General features: G+C 38.8%; 1 protein-coding gene across 1 annotated transcript in view; it reads right to left on the reverse strand.

Moving 5' to 3' along the window:
• Positions 1–15,122, reverse strand: part of OBI1 (ORC ubiquitin ligase 1) — a 37,759-nt gene extending 22,637 nt beyond the window's left edge. The window contains exons 1-3 of the mRNA XM_014852304.3: positions 14,971–15,122; positions 3,988–4,123; positions 1,732–1,823 (exon numbers count right to left, since the gene is read on the reverse strand). Coding sequence (XP_014707790.1) covers positions 1,732–1,823; positions 3,988–4,123; positions 14,971–15,042 — 300 coding nt within the window. The 5' untranslated portion in view covers positions 15,043–15,122. The remainder of the gene's footprint in view (positions 1–1,731; positions 1,824–3,987; positions 4,124–14,970) is intronic.
• Positions 15,123–17,919: the final 2,797 nt, after the last annotated feature.

A 17,919-nucleotide genomic window follows, 5' to 3' on the forward strand; every position in this document is an offset into this window, starting at 1 on the left:
ATGTTTAATTGCTTTACTGAGGGGAATTAAAAAATACAGTGTTCATCAAGGTGATCTCTTACAGTTTCATTTGATGTTTATATTTTTGCTTCTGTACTTGAAGAGTGAAACCATATACCACTTCCACTTTCCATTTCAGAATAATACCTGTAGTTCATTTTTAACCTTTCTACATTCTGGTTCTTTAATTACCACCATGACTATTCCAAGTATTAGTTTTCCCCATCTGGAACTGCTTATTATCTTAAATCCAATTACTAAACATTTGGGCTACAACTCTTTTCTGTGATACCATTTATTCATCTATAATGAATATTTCATCTTAAACTAGAAATTCTGTTGTTAGAAAATAAATTCCAAGTAGCTCAATGTGCCAGTCATCTCATAAAGGATTAATCTGATTAGTACCTAAGTATGATAAATATTCACTAAATATGTAAGAGTACATTTTAGAGTTAACATATAGTATTATATACTATTTTGAACTGTAATACATTCCAAGTTAAATAGCATTATAAAATGAGAAAATCACTTTGTTTGAATATATTAGTGAATAAACAAATAGAAACAGAAAAAACACATATATGAATGATTCAGTCATTTATTTATGCCCTATTTTATTTCAAAAAATTTTTGAGGCAGCTCCTGTAGTAGTTTCCATGTATATAGTATAACAAAGATATTTTGTATCAAAAGAAGAGATCAGTAATATCCCGCCTTTAGCCAACATAAAACGACAATAGGGCTTAAGGTTTACTATTCAAAAGTGTAAGTATTCCATTAGCATAAAGCTAATTTGGAAAAATCCCATCACCCTGTTAAGTCACCTTCTCAGAAGGAAAACTACGGCATGATCTCACTTAAATTGGAATGTAAAAAAGTTGACCACATAGAAGCAGAAAGTTAAACAATGGTTACCAAGGGTGGGGAGGTGGAGGAAATGGGGAGGTGCAAGAAAAGGGGAGATGGATCAAGGGGCACGATGTTGTAGTCATGAAGGATAGATATGTCTAGGGATTTAATGTATAGTGTGATGACTATAGTTAATAAGACTGTACTGTATATTGGAAACTCGCTGAGAGTATATTTCAGGTGTACTTATGTGAGGAGATATGTCAATTATCTTGACTAAAGTAATCATTTCACTATGTGCATGTATATCAAAACATCAAGCTGTACATCTTAAATACACACAATTTTTGTTTTAAAAAACTCACTGCTTCAGATGCAAAAAAAAAGAATTAGGAAATAGCATATTTCATACCAAAATCTCTTTGCTGATAGTTGACATAGGTATATTTACTTTACCACACTGACCAGGCTTGTAATTATCAGTGAATTTATCGGCAGAAACAAGAACAGAATGAAAGTTATAGCCACTGTTACCAGAACATTCATAATGCCCTGTGGGAGTTGGAAGACTGACTTTCACAAGAGAGTTTCCTTTATTTCCCAACTTCTTGAGGGAACAAACACTTACAAAATGACATGACTGTTGAGAACAAATTTTAAATTAAAAGAAGGAAAAAAAGGAAATGGCTCCATCTGTTCCTTTCCCCTATTTAAAATAGGAAAGGGAAAAAGAAAAATTTACCAATAAGATATTCTCAAAATTGGCATTTAAAATAAGATTTCATTAGATGCTTACGCTAAAAAGTTCAGGGACTGAGATAGCTCAGTTTTACCTTGAATTCAATGCTGTCGTCATTTTAAATTTTAATTATCATTTACCTCATATTCTTTGTGGAGTAACTCAAGTCTAGTTTTCCGGAGGTGCTTCCTGACTGTATGGCTTAGCATAGGTTCACTTTCACTTGTTCCTCCTACAGGGAAAAAAAAAATCTAATTTTTCATCCTGATTTGGGCAGAATTAAATCGAAAATGAACCCTTTTCTTATTGTCTTCTATAGTTCTCCAGCTTAACATCTACCCTTTCCGTTATGTACACACTTGGGGCTGCCATCCAGGCTTCTCTAACTCAATCCTTAGAAAAGATAAATATCAAATAACAGCATAAAAAATACCTGCAGTAAAAATATCAAACACTTACTTATGGATCTTATTATAATAAACTTAATAAGGCAAAGACTATATTTTATTAATTATCACATCTGAACTACTGCAAATTCTGAATCCTAGACTATTGTCAAATAGCAATAAAATAGCACTGATTATATTTATATTAAACCAATGTTATATAAACATTATCAATATTTCATATATGATATAATTATCAAATATATATCTATATATATGAACTATATATGATATATATTATAACCAATGACTTCATTCAAACATACTTTGTTATTGGTAACACAACTGAAAAGATTAATGTGTCTTTTCACTGATTTTCATTGTAACAATCCAGTTAACAATGGATTATGAATCACAGCATTAACTGTATGCCCATAAGGACTCATTACAAATACACTGAAAATGAATTCTTCCTGAGAACTCTTCACTTACGCTGTCGATACCTTTGTACTTCTTAGCATCATGATAGCAAAGGCATTTTACAGATGTTCTTTTTCAGGGTGTTCTATCCAAATACAAGGACAGATGAACTATTTTACTTGACATAATTTATGAAATATCACTTAGATATGAATGAATGAAGGCAGGAGAAGGAATGTGAAGAGAAGCTGAGGGAAAACTTTCAAATTATTTTAATCATCAGAGCTCATCTTCTGCAAGAAAAGACTTAAGTCCTTGGTGAAGTTCAGTACAGGTAAGAAACTAGAGGCAGAGAGGTTAACACTACACTATGCAGCATGGCAGAGAAATATTCCTCTATTGGACTTCACCCAGGTCACCCAAGAAAGAAACCTTGGAGGCATCTCTGACTCGCCCTTTGGATTTCTTAGTTCCAAAGTCCCACTAGTTCTTTTGTTCTGGCATATATCTTACTTTCCAATTCCACTGTAAAAATCTTAAGTCCATTTTTCCTAATTTGGGACTATTACAATGTCTTCTTAAGTTTTCTGAGAAGTGTTTTCTATACATAGCTAATGACTAATTCACTTTCAATTTTTTCTAAAGCAATAACAAATAAAAGTCATTTTAATTTTTGCAATCTAAGAGAAATAATTTATATGAGCAGAATAAAAACCAAACACTAAAAATGTTCTTTAAATGCTTTATTTTTCAAGGATCTTCTAGTTAAAGTCTTAAGCCCCCTCTTACCTACACTAGTGTGGCACTGAATGTTCTTTTTTACCCTTAACCCAGACCCACATTCTCCCTCACCTGGGCAAGAACCTCACCTGACCTACTCACACCATGTCTCTCCTCTACAGCCCAACCTACATACCATCACCCTAGTAAGACTCCTCAAGCACATTTTGGATTATGCCACTCCCTTGCTCACAACCATCATGCCCACTTCTCCCTTCTTCTCACCCATTGAGCAAGTCCCTGATTTAGTTTGTCACTCAAGATATCTGCACTAACACCTCAATCTACGTTTTCAATCTTATTTCAGTAGTCAGACCCAAACTAGACTACTGATCATTTCCAAAAACACACTTTGTGTTTTCCTACTCTAAACCTTAGTTCATACTACTACCTTTGCATGAAATGCCCTCCCTAATCTTTACCAGCTGAAATGTTATCCATCCTTAAATCTCCATCTTAAAGGCCATCTGTTTCATGAATCCCTTCTCAATGTTCCCAGCTGAACTTCCTTGCCTGAACTCTGTGAGCCGTTTTTTGGCCTTTAGCATCTGTTGCTTTAAACCATTAATATTTTGGTCCGCACGCACAGCCTCTACCAGAATGTAAGTTCTATGAGGTTCCAAGACTTCTCATAGTGCCTTGTGCCCCTCAGTCGCTCCAATTACAGGTTATATAAATGACGAATCTATACAGTATGATATTGGCAAAATAACATCAATGAAAACTGTCTATTTCAGTCTTCCTCCAAATATACATTATTTAGAGATTGTTTCAAATCTATTTCTCTGTGTTTATAAAATAGGCCCTTACCAATAATCTCTTTGCAAGGATTTTCAGGAGTGATAGGGACTCTGCAAGCTGGACACTGGCTATTATTCTTCAACCACAAATCGATACAAATTGAACAAAATACATGGTTGTTGATGCATATGACAGGCTGGCGTACCTTTGAAAAAAGAAACATTACTTTTAGTACAGGGCAACAATCATAAGTAGAAACCCAAGAAGTTAGTTTAGAGCAAACAAATTGCTTCTCTAGAGTACAGCAGTCGGTGCTCTAAGAAGAGACATCTAAGACTTATTAAAATGCTGCTACTGCTACCACATTGTTTTTATATACGTATAACAGAGACATGTGAGATATTTGGTCACAGAGACTGAAACTTTTGACATACTCTGTAATGGATTAATTTTGTTCCAAGCCACATTCATGGCCAAAAAGAAAATGCATTTTGTTCTACTAAGACTGAAACAATTGTTCTTCAGCTATTCTATTTCAGAATTATAAAATGTCAGGATTAGAAGGTTCTTTAAAGAACATTTAGTCCAGTCATCCCTCTGACACTTGAATCTTTCCCTCAATTCATTCCACTATATTATAGAGCAACAATCAACCATTAAGCATTGACATCTTACTAGACAGTCCCTCAAACCAAAGAGGCATGAAACCTAAAACAACCATAAAAGACAGGAGTCCCACTCCCAAGTGGTTTCTAATCTAAACAGCAAACAATGCTGACAGAAATACTGACATATACCAAATACACAAAACTTCAACTCCATTTAAACAAGTACAAATAGTAATACTTTACAATTATATAGCCTATATTTTACAAAGGGCTTTCACATGCATTTTCTCTCTGTTTTTTGTTTTTTTTTTAAAATAATGCTGTGAGGCAAGCAGAATAAATATACTTTACAAATAAGGAAACCAAAGTGTGAAAAAATTAGGTGGCTTGCTCAGGGTTAACTAGGTGATTTGATTTCGTGTAGATGTTTTATCAGAGGGAAAACAGAAGAGAGAAAATGCTTTAGATTTCTACTTGATATTATATGTTTGTTTACACTATTTATTGTCTATCTCCCCTATTAGAATGGAAGCCCCATGAGAGCAAGAACTTCCTTCACCTCACCTATTCCAAAATCCCTGGTGTCTAGAAAACAGCCTAGTATACAGGAGGTACTCAATGCAGGTTTGCTGAATGAAGGAATTGCTGTTAAGACAGCATTTTACATTCAATAAGTTGGGTAATTTGCCAGAGGGAATAATAACTTAATATTCTTCAGATAGCACAAATTTAACAATAAAAAACAAACGCTTAGGCTTTCACTTGATTCACATGGTACTTTTACTGTGGGACTCAAAACACTTTATAGCCATTTTCAATAATTTCCTGTTCTAATAATAACAATACCATTGTAGAGTCTTTCTGCACTAGGGACCAGAAGATGAAGGGAAAACAGAGGAATTAGAGGGAGAATGAAGAGACAGAACCACCACAAACCACTTTCTCCAGAGAAAATGCTTGTGCTACTCTATACCTGACTCAGAAGGATACCATGAATTTCATTAATTTGAAAGGGGTCCCTACCCTCAAAGAAATCACAGATATAAGGCAATTCATGACAGGCAGGTAATCATTTTACATCTCACTGCAAAGAATTCTCTGGTCTCAGTCTGGCTTCCCAAACATTTAGGTGCTCCCTTGATTACGAACACTAACATAAGAAAACTAAACAGAGAAGATAATTCAGTATGGATTTACACTTCCTCTTGGAGAAATCAATTTTAATTCATTCAGTTCAACTGATTTTACAGGACTGATTAAAATAAATAAATAAGTAAGACCGTGAAGCACAGCTTCTCAAACTTTTCTTCTAAAGTTTTCCTTAACAGCAAGGAGTGAATGCTTATCTGGGAGGTATTCCTGATCAGAGGCTCAAAATGTAGACAAGCACGAACTTCATGTGCAGGTGCTATTTTTTCCTAAAAATTCAAGTGATTCAGAAGTCCAGATCATAATATATTCATGTATGTTTTAATTTAATCTTTAAGTCATGAAATGTTTTAAGACCAAAAAAATTCTCAAACTAAGTACCAGGAAGATACTGCCGTTATCTATCCTGTAGCTTCCCCCAAACACATGCACATGAGCACACAAGCACACACACCACATTTCTGCAGTACTCCAAGAAGTATGTATAACCCCCAACTAAGACGCTTTGCTAAAGAAAGAAGAGTTACCTTCTTGGACTTTGAGAGCATGACAATTTCTTATTTTAAGTCACGAACTCATCTGAAAATGGATGAAAGCCAATACTCAAAACATAAAATTGTGCACATTATTTAAGGGGATTCAAAATGCTCTCCCACCCAGTATAGGCCGCCCTCATTAGAAGCACATTTAAAAGCAATCAGTATTTTCTATGTAATTGCTCCCACAACAAAAGGTTAAATACCTCCCCAATCTAAAACGCAGTTCTGAACAACTTAGTGGTTGGTGCTATCATTAACTAATGTGATAAAAATGAAGGAAAAGAAAGTCTCACTTGTGGAAATCAAGAATACTGTTTTGGCTATGTTAAATTTGTGACGCCAAGCTGACTTTTAAGTGGACAAAACAGGGTCTGAGAATCACTGGCTTTATATAATGGTATTGAAATTCACAGGACTGGAGGAGATCCTCATTCTACCAAGAAGAGGAAGAGGAGCAGCAACCAGCAAAGCAAACTGAGAAGCAGGGGTCTATGCTGGAGGACAGGAGAGTATGGTCTCACAGAAGCCAAGAGAAGAAAGTTTTTCAAGAGGGACACAGTGGCCAAGTACGTCAAATATGGAGGAGAGAATGAGTTTGATGTGGAGAGAGAAGTGAGTATGGGATTTAACTGCATGGAAGTCTTGTAATCTGCTACTGAAAAGCACTGTTTCAGCCAATACTGCGGGTGGAAACTTGACTGGAAGTTGACAAACAAGGAAAGGTGAAGAAGACAGAGAATATAGACAATTCTTTCATGTTTTGCTGTAAAGGAGAGCATAAAAATGAGGCCCTGGTATGAATGCCAATGGGAATGATACAGTAAAGAGGGATATTAATGATGGAGGAAGAGGGGGAGAAATTAGAGCCATAGATAGCAAAGTCCCTAAGAAGTCAAGAAGGGATTGAGATCCAAAGTACAAGAGGGAGATTTTGGCTTACACAGAAGTAATGTCTTCATTACTTCATACAATGTTTTCCATTGGAACAAAAGTGAAGACTGAGGGTGTGACTACAAATACAAAGGGGATGGAAGATCTGTTGATGGAAAGATGAGAGAACTCAAGTTGCAACTGCTCCAATGCTCGTAGTGTCACTAAATATGAGGTGAGGTTACCAGCTGAAAATGAGAAGCAGTGGGTGATATCAACTTGAGAAAATAGGAGAATAAAGCAGTTATTCTGAAAAGTGAGGAAGTAAATTTACTAGGGACATGTAGCAGGATGGCCAAACACTGTTGATCTCCTACTTGACGTCTGTGGTTTTGAGTGTAAAGTAAGACCAATTAGCACAGGTGTGTATTTTTCTTACCAATTTTTAGCTGCTCAGGTTCAAACAGGAAGTAAATGAATAGCTGGGCTTATCCAGAGTTGGCGTTTTGCCAAGGAGAAAGAGAGAGACAAATGACTGATGAAAATAAATGACCACAGCTAATAAGGGAAATGAGTATGTGAATGGTAATGATGACAGTGAAAAAGTGATAGAGTCACAGAGTCAACGGATGGGTCTTGATAAGGCTGAAGTAATGCTGGAGAGCGGGTGTGATGGGAAAAGGATGCGAGAGTGAGATGCTTATAGTCAAAATACTTGAGGCAGTATAGCTGCTTTCTCTGTTTTGTCCTGGGCCATCTTATCTGACAGTTCTATTCTCTCTCTTAATCTCACGTATCACACGGTGTTAACATCTTTTCCACATGACAACTTCTGAGAATCCTCTATAACTGGACCTAAGTGGCAGAGCTTAGGCTTCAAGAGACAAACCTGGGGCCAACTCCAGCTCTGCCATTTATTGAGCTGTTTGACCCTGGGTAAGCCCTTTAGTTCTGGTGGGCATCAGTTTCCACCTCTGAAAATTGTTTTTTAACCCAGTACACTTTTCATTCAGGTATTGTTTAAGATTTAATAATGTAAAATTGTAAGCACTTACACATAGTAATCCCTCAAAAAAAAGGAAAATAAAAAGTAACAATATTGTTAAGTCCATATGCCCAGGTGCCAACTATGTATAAGGATCTTGTAGCTGCCTTAACCTTAATATGTCCAAAACCAAAACTTGGCCTCCTCCACTCATTCACTCCTCCTCCTGCACTCCCTCTTGTCTAAGTTAATGGTACTACTACCTCACCACTTGGGCTAGAATATTCAGAGCTGTCTCTGACTCAACCTTTTTACTTATCTTCCCCATCCAATCTGTCACTAAATCCTGGTATCATATATCAAGTCTAAGAAGCCAGAGATTTTAAGATGCATCAATATTTATGTACCACTAAGAAAAAAGAAAGAATGAAAAATGCTGCCACTTACAACTGTAAGATGCCATCAGTTGTAAGATACAACCAGATTTCATATGTGTTATAATGCAACCAAAAGTACATCCCAGAATAGCTGAAATATGGCAAACTACTCCTAAATGTTCTTTTACCTACCATCTATCCCTTCTTTTCCATCTTCACCTCAATAATGAGTTCCAGTTCTCATTCTTTTAACCTTGATCTATTGCCATGATCTCCCAAGTTTCCTTCCTTCCAAGTGTTCACTTTTGTTCGCTTTTCATATTGATGCCAGAGCTACTCCCTAAAATATGGATCAGCAGCTTTCACTGCTCTCCTGCGAGACGGCAATGGCTTTTTCCTCTTCATGGTTTTAATACAGCATTTAAATAACAACATAATCTGGTTCTTAAACAGCCACTTCCCTTGATCTGCTATTTCAGTTTTTGACATAACTTACTCTTCAACCACACAGATCTACTTGATGTTCACTGAAAAGAATATGAACAGTAGAGGCTCCCTGTTTATGCTCTCACTTCTTAGCTTGATATGTCCTGCTGGCCTCCAGCTTCCTCAAAATAAAAAGCCTTCCACCTTTTTGAAAATCAAATGCTACTTCGTCTGAAAGGCCTTCACTAATCCTTTTTAGAACTGGGTCTTTGTTTGATTCTCATAAGAGTACCACTTATGCATTAATTTAATGTTCATTTCTTTCTGCATTGTGCTGTACTTAGAAAACTGTTTACATCCTGCCTTCCCTATTAGATTTCAGGCTCCTTGAGCTCAGGGGCAGGGGCGTGCTCATCTTAGTATCCACCTGGTACAGCACCTGATACAATGTCTGGAACTCTCTAAGATTAATAAAAGTGAATTCCGATGTATTAAAATGAAAGGCTGAGATAATGCTCCTAAAAGCATCTCAAGAAGCAAAAGGTCAACAGCTGCTGCCAAATTGTGAAAAAGCAAAAGTTTAACCTTTCCATTTAATCTGCCAAAATGATAAAGAACAACCACAAGCAGACTACTTGGCTCTGTCTACTAAGAGCCATCGTTTGTGACAATGTCACCCACAGAAGAATCATTTTCACTGTTCGATACCTGGTATTGTCACTGACATTGTGTTGGATTCTTGTAACAGCTGATAAACTCGTTTCTTTGGATCAAGTACTTATCAGGTGATGATTTCTACACAATGCTTTAAATTTAGCTTAGGAGAACAGAAACCAATAAAAGAGAAAGAACTACTAAAACAAAGAACTTGTTGTTTATTTGACTGTAACCTACAAAAGCAAAATACAAAGAATCTAGCCCTCCCTCAATTCCTCTCCACCCATCTTCCTCTATCCAGATCCTGCCATATACATCATCAAAACACACAATTTTCTTTAATGAGAGCTTCCCAAGATACAGAAATAGTTATAATTTGCCTATGGTTATTAGACTCTATATCCAATTTACTCTCAAATGAGATATGTGGCAATAAAACAGCACTGTTATGAAATAAAAATGCAAGATGACAACAGCAAGGGTAAGTGACACGTACAATTCCAAACTCATCTGGAGTAAGCATGTTGAAGTGATATCCTAGGGTAACGCCCCCTGAGGCTAGTGAGGAAGAGGAGGAGAAGGAAGAGAAGAGAAAACAAGGTATGAAAAATGGGCTGTTCTCACTAGACTGCGCTGAGGGGACAATCCTAGGAACAGAAAGATTAACCCTATAATCTATAATAATCCTACATTGTTTCATTTCTTTATCTGAAGATGTTTCAGTTTTAAGAGGCTTGACTTTACCACCAAAACCCCTTTCTTAAAACACAAATGTAGCTAGGAGGAGTCATGTTTAAAGGTATTATCCATTAATATCCATGTCATCCTAGACTCACCCACTAGGAGTTATACCTTGGTTTAGGACAGGGTTTCTCAACTTCAGCACTACCAACATTTTGGATCCAAGAAGCTTTTGTTGTAGGGCTTTGAGCTGGATATTGTAGGACACTCAGCTAGCAGCAGCCCTGGGATCTATCCACTAGATGTGAGTAGCACCCACCCTGGAGACAATGAGAAATGTCTCCAGACATTGCCAAATGTCCCTGGGAGATGAAATCCACTCACACTACTTTGAGAAGCACTGGTCTAGGACATTCACATGAACTTCCCTAACAATCTAATGTGGTTAGTATCAGATTCATCTTCAGTTGTGGAAGCTAAGACTCAAGGAAATAATGATTCAGGTTATAAGGAGCAGTCACCCCTCAACTACCATTCAACGTGATTCAACAGCAAACTGAGCGCTCTTTCAACTAAGAAACAGTTCTTTCCTCTCTAGAGCAGGGTTAGTAACAATAATCTCGGAATAAGAAATAGAGTATATGTGCTTAAAAGAAGCAAAAAGTTAGGATCAAGGCACTGGGATCAGTAGGGGCTGCAGAAAAGGGGCACTGAAGGAGGTGACAGGAGGGAAAAGGCAACAGATCAACTTTATCAACTGGCCTAGCAATTACACTTAAAATCAACTCTCGGCCCTTTTGTCACCTTTGCTAGAGACTAGAACTAATCCTTCTTCTTCAAAGAGTATTCTTTCTTGCACCTATCTCAAAACATTGTGGGTTTTACTAAGTGAAAACCTAGAAAGACTGTGAAAAAGAAGGCTGAGGTATAGAAATGACTGTAATATGGGTCCCCTAGTCAACCTTGGGAATTTGGAAACTTTTCAAAATAAAACTCGTGGATTGCTCTTGCTATGTTTTAAGAAATCTTTGGCACTGGGCTAGAATTTAGGTCCTAGAACTTTAAAACTGTATGATCCTAAGAAATAAGTTACTTAATGCCTATTGGTCTAGGTCCCTATTCCTGTCTAGGGAAAAGGAGAGATAATACACCTCCCCTCCTCCACCTTTATCACTACTAGAATGCTTTAAGGATAAACTGGAATCTTATTTGTGAAGTAAATATGTCAGCTATTACATACCAACTTTGAAAAGTATTACAAAGTATCAACACTTTTTTGTTAATTTTTTTATTATACACTAAGTATGTAAAAACACAATACTGTTGTACTTTTCTGAAAATATCTGCATTCTTCAAACTTATTTTAATGTGGAAAAGAGAGAAAAATGTAAAGCTTGTACTCCATATGGCTTTTTTCAAAGCAAATTACTTGTGACAATTCTGTACAAGGCTGGTTCTTAAATCCACTCCTGGGCACTAAGAGGCAATCAGGATTCAAATGAGGACTCAACAGACTGAGGTGGATAACTTGCTGGCCAATCAAGAGCCCTCAATGAACAATGATTAATGAATTTAGTTAAACTAGAGTGAGGATTCTAAGTTACATAAGGCTTTGTTCCTATCCTAATCTTTCAAACATTTTTAATCAACAATATGGGTGGAAAGGAAAGCAAGAAGTCCTCCTTGAAAGAAGAGACCCTCCCCATAGTATTCCTAGCGGGAAACAGTCCACCCTACTCCTGCACACTTCAAGAGACAGAAACCCCACATCCTAAAGAAGCTGGTTTCATTTCTGATTATTTCAGCCAGAAAGCTTCCTCTTATATTAAGTACAAATCTTAATATTGCAGAGTTACAAAAGCTTGATTCTCTTACAAATGAAAAATATTTTATTTAAAGATTCACAATCATGTCCATTCATTCCAACACTATCCCATTCCACCTACACTCCAACCTCAATTTCAACTACCTTTGAAATGATTTCTAAATACTCTATATTTATCTTAAAGTGTGGTACCTCTAACTGTACTCACACTCAACTAAGGAATAACTGAATATGATATATTAATGTTAAACAGCATTAGAAGTCTAATTGCTTGGCACTTCTCTCGAGAACCTCCTTTATCCTTTAATAAAACTAACTGTGGGCCACATTTGGCTGTCACTCATGGCAAAACACAGACACAGTCAATAAAAGTACATTAGATGCAAGAACAATTTGGTTTCATAGCTTGACTCCTAATTGATGCGATAAATGACTGGAATTGTCTAGAGATAAACTGATCTGTAGCATTCTGGTGGCAGTACCAACATGTCACATAACAGATATCCTGGGCTAGATCATTCCTATATTCTGTTTGCTGGCCCACTAGTCCAAGGCATCGGAAAAAATTAAAGAGGAATAGGCAAGAATACATTATACATAAATCTTCCCACAGGATGTGCACCTAACTTCTTCAGGCCATGTAGAGCTCTTACTACAATACTGGCAAGATAGCTAAACATTATTGGGCAGACAGAATCCATTTCTAAGACTGAGGTAGAGACAGAGGTAGTAAATGCAAAACTTTCCAATTTTAAGTACATCTGTATTCAAAAGACAAAGCACCGACCATGTGCATACTTAGGCTAGGTCCACTACTTCTTTCCTCTCCATTCTACCCCATCGCCATCCCAAACAGCATCTAGCTTATCTCTTCAGATTTAAGGTCTCCCCTACTCCTAGCTTTTTAAAGGTTTTACAGATATATAAAACGTTTATATATATATATATATATATATATATATATATATATTTCGTACAATGACTTTCCAGGGATAATGACCCCTAATCCTGTTGAACGATCAAAAGAGAAGATTACTAATGGTGAGATTTTTGAGACAAATGGTGAGGCCAGCAGAAGAATGATGATCTGGAAGGGGGTTAGGAAGGAAGAATCTTAAGGCAGATCTCAGAGGTGGCTAGAGGTGCTATCTGTCAAGGTGGTGGAAGTCAGGCTTGGAAGTAACTGCTAACTCTTGATGTCCGTCAGAATAAAATGCCTCTTTTGTCATGGATTAGCTCAAATGAGTTTCTAGGAAGTAATCTACTGAAGACACACATGGTTAACTAGAGGGGTTCAAACGCCAGTGACTCTAAGCCTTAGTTTTCTTATTTAAAAAATGGGGAAACCAGCCCTATCCATCTCACAGCACTGACAAGGGGGGTAAATGAAATAATTAAATGCATACAAAAGCATTCTGTAATCTGCACACTATCCTATTAGGTATCATTTTGGTTAAAAACAAAAAGTATAGGTATGGGAAACCAACCACGGAAAACACATTTTCGACATAATTGCAAAAGACAGCCTATTAACTAATGGAAACTAGATATAATGTGTACAACTAAGACCAAGTGAAAATTATTTCCTAAGGATATTTTTATCAGCCTTAAAGGCTACTGTTGAGAGGAAATCCACCCAGAATTTAATACATACTTATGGGAACTTCATGTCAGGAGCCGACTGCAGACTGCAGCAAAGGGAAACATCATCTCTTCCTCCTCCCAGCTATGTATGTAGGCAGTAGTAGCAAATTCTAGCTCAAACACACCCTCCACCAGGGCATCCTTGCTCTCTCCAGTCAGAACTGATCAAGCCATCCCCTTTATGCTCTCACAGCACATTTGCTATTTCCTTGGCATTTCATTCTGACGGACATAAGAGTTATCAGTTACTTCCAAGCCTGACTTCCTACTACTGCTTGAACTCAAGAAATTCACACAACCCCAAACACCTAAGGCACACGATTGTAGTGGCTGACACTCAATGTCTGCTCTAGAAAGTTTATACTGCTCAGTTTTAAGCCTGTGGCTGTAGTTTCAGTCTGCACGTGGGAGTAAACACAAACACCCCTACAAACGTAAAAACAATTCAGGGTGGGGAAAAAAATCTGATTATTCACAGTATCTTCTCCCTTCTTGATCTAGGCGGTAAAGAAATGCTCTTTTACAAACCGAATGGGAGGCACAGACGGAAATGAAAGAGACGAATGTATTAGAACATTCAAGACTCTGTTTCTAATCCTGAACTACTTTCTCCACCCTGTTTCACGGACATGTTAGGCACCTCTTGCATCACAAAGAGGGTATTCTGTCTCGTAACTGATCCATTCCTGGAATCACAGACCATGCCTCTCATTGTAAACACCATTCAGGGGCATGTACTATTTATTTTTCAAATTTGGAACCCAGAGCAAAGGCCACTCTGGAAGCCGGGTGCAGCAAAGGAAAGGATCTTGGAAACGGAAAAGACTCCCCAACTGGCACTGCAGGCCCAAGAACGTGAACACTCGAGTTGTGCAGGGGACGGAGGAGCCTTAGGCGAGGCTCCCAGGAAACGTGCTTTAACCGGCTTCACCACACGCCGCACGGGGTTGCACAGGGGCCTGAACAGCGCTGCGATTCATTTTAGACCAGGCCCGGAGTCGGCCGGGCGCGGCCGCCGGCGGTGGCAAAGTCGCCTCGCCGCCCTCCCTTCAGCCCCCAGGCTGCTGTCCTCCTCCTTCAAAAGGCTCACAGAGGACCCATTCATCACGGCGCGCTCCCTCCGTCCCCCTGGCCGCTGCCTCCCGGCGCCTGAGGAGAATGCGGGGTAGCGTCTTCACCCATCTCGGCCCCTCACGCCCCGTCCCCGCCACACAGCGAGACCGCCCTTGGCTCCGGCGGGTGACTTCACACCCGACCCCTTTTCGTAGCCGTGCCCGGAATTACCCATTACCTTCCCCAAGCAAATGTGGCACGTGATGGGCAGAGTGAGCGACAATGTAACGTTCTGCACGGTCTGAGCCATGGCAGCGTTCAGAATCCCGCCAACACGGAAGTCCCGCCGACCGGGGCTCCTCGCTGCGACTGGGGCCGCGCGCGGCCGGCTACGGCAGCCCTGCAGGGCCACAGCCCGCCGGGAAAGGAAACGAAAACGCGCTTTCGAAACGCGCGGTCGCCGAGGCTTTTACCCTCCTTCCTTCCTTTCATTTTTTAAAAAACTTTCCCCTGTTCGGGAGCTGCAAGATTCCTGAGAATGGGAAGGAAGGCAGTTTACTACAGGCATCGAGGATCTTGAAAGTTTAAATGAAAAAGAGTAATAGTGGAGCGAGAAAAGAAAGATGCGGAAAGGCTATCTTAAATCCATGAATCTTTCCGGGAGGGTGGGATTGCGGAATAGTTTTCCGCCTAAAGATTAAACCCTACAGAGTCTGCAAACATACGACGCCGTCAAAACAGGGAGAGAAAAGGCGTTATCGATACATTTTAATTTTTCAAAGCAACACTCTGCTGCTCTCAGCTCTCTTGCCATTATTAAATGATGTAAGTCACTTAAAAACAACAAACAGTGACTGACTATCTGTTTCCGAGACGTTTGGGATACATTTAATCGCAGCTTTCCCTGACGACACGGTTTCACTGCTGGTCCTTCTGTGTTTTTTATCTAAAAGAGACTTAAGGGTCAGCGCTGCAGACTGTGATTTACATCCGCAAGTGAGAAGGGTGCAAATAGTGCGAGCCATCCACACCCCAGAAAGCGGTTGCACGAGGGTTCAAAGCCTTCCTTTCAGATGCATGCTGGATATGAAACGTACTACTGTGCTGTTGAACTCTGAAGGAGAGTCAGTGAGTTTATAAATTAGCATTTCCTACCAATGAAAAGGAAAACTCTAAAAGTTCCTAAATGAATCTTGAATATAACAGCTTTGGAATTTAACCGCAGCTCACTTTAAGAGAGGAAGAGCCAATATGATCCATTTATGCAAACAAATATATTCTGTGAGTAGAGAGATTTAGTAACAAAACCAATGGAATTACTGTTACTAATCTTTTGGAAAAAGAGGCAATATAATCACAAGAAGCAGCCTCATGGTTAAAAGAAAGCGCTTCTGGACCTGGAGTGCGAGGGTAGAAATCTCACCCGGAACGCCTTCCTGGCTCTACTGGCTTCAGACAATTTAATCTCTCTGCTTCTTAGCTTTCTCCCTGGTAAAATGTGTGTGTGTGTGCGTGTGTGTGTGTGTGTGTGTGTGTATTAAATGAGGTCCGTGTATGCTTACTATCATGTATATAAAAGGAACAGACAATAGTGATATTAGAGCAGCTAGTAATTCACTTGAAGAAGCCCAAGACCAGTTAAAAATCCGCTCACAGGTGACTGAAAATTCTTCCAAACAGCTCAGTAACTTACTTTCCTAGGTATTGGAGAACATCATATGCTTAGAATTGGAGAACTGGGCAAAATAATCGTATTGATTGTTTGCTTAATGGCCAGTTTTCCAGAATGTCTGGCATAAAAGTCTTCTGGTTTGGCTATTTCCTGGCTGTTTGAAACCATATTTCTATGGAGTCCAGAATTCACGTGTTTTGCTAATGCATCTTTCACGTTCCTGGTTGTAGATCTCAGGCTTCAGAATGAGAAAGCTCTAGATCATGATGCACTGTCACTGAAGTTCACTTTTCCCCACCTTGCTCTGTTCTTCCTGTTCTCACATTGTTCTGACCTTACTTATACCTAAGGTAGTATTTTAGGGCCTGTCATTCCCACCCACTGGGTGGGATGTAAATCTGAGAATGTTCTGCCTTTCACATCCATCCATGGAAACAGTGCAGCAGGAAGATGTTGAAACAAATTTTTTTAAAAAAAGACTTTTCCTGGGCAGCTGGGTGGTGTAGTGGTTAAGTTTGAGCACTCCACTTTGGTGTCCAGAGGTGCTGAGTTCGGATCCCGGGTGTGGACCTACACACTGCTCATTAAGCCATGCTGTGGCGGGATCCCACATGCAAAATAGAGGGAGATTGGCACAGGTGTTAACTCAGTGACAATCTTCCTCAAGCAAAAAGAGGAAGATTAGCAAGAGGTGTTAGCTCAGGGCCAATCTTCTTCTTCAAAAAAGACAGACTTTTTCATTGCTACTAGGGCAGGTTCACTTCTTGTTAGTCATCCTGGTGACTGGCATTAATACTCAGTCACAAAGATAAATTTTAACAATTATAACATACGTTTTAAGTAGAATGTTAAAATCTAGACTGTTTCCAACATCTCTTTCCACATTTACTTTCACTGTCACAGCTTCTCAGTGCTGTTTTAATGTGGTGTCCATATAGCTATTTCTGTGCTGATCACTTTGCATTATAGTTGGTTGTTTATGTGTTTGCCCCCACAACAAACTCTGTTTCTTGAGGTCGAGGATTGTATCTGATTTTTCTGCTGTCTGGTACTAAGTAACTATTCCACAAACTGTAATATTTTCTTTAGCTGCAAACTACCTTTATTACAGACCCAGGCTGTTTTTTTTTTGTTTTTTAAAGATTTTATTTTTTCCGTTTTCTCCCCAAAGCCCCCCAGTACATAGTTGTATGTTCTTCGTTGTGTGTCCTTCTAGTTGTGGCATGTGGGACGCTGCATCAGCATGGTTTGATGAACAGTGCCATGTTGGCGCCCAGGATTCAAACCAACAAAACACTGGGTCGCCTGCAGCGGAGCGCGCGAACTTAACCACTCGGCCACAGGGCCAGCCCCCCCAGGCTGTTTTAAACATTGTCTTTACTTGTTTTTCACTTCAAAATGGAAGACTGTATTGCTTTTTTGCTACTTGTAAAAGTAAGAGGCTTATCTTAAAATTAAGCTATTTATAAATTTATAAAATAATAAGCAAAGGTTGCTTTCTACTTATGCCTCGCC

Source organism: Equus asinus, chromosome 11 (assembly GCF_041296235.1).
Source record: "Equus asinus isolate D_3611 breed Donkey chromosome 11, EquAss-T2T_v2, whole genome shotgun sequence".
Classification (NCBI taxonomy): Eukaryota; Metazoa; Chordata; class Mammalia; order Perissodactyla; family Equidae; genus Equus; species Equus asinus.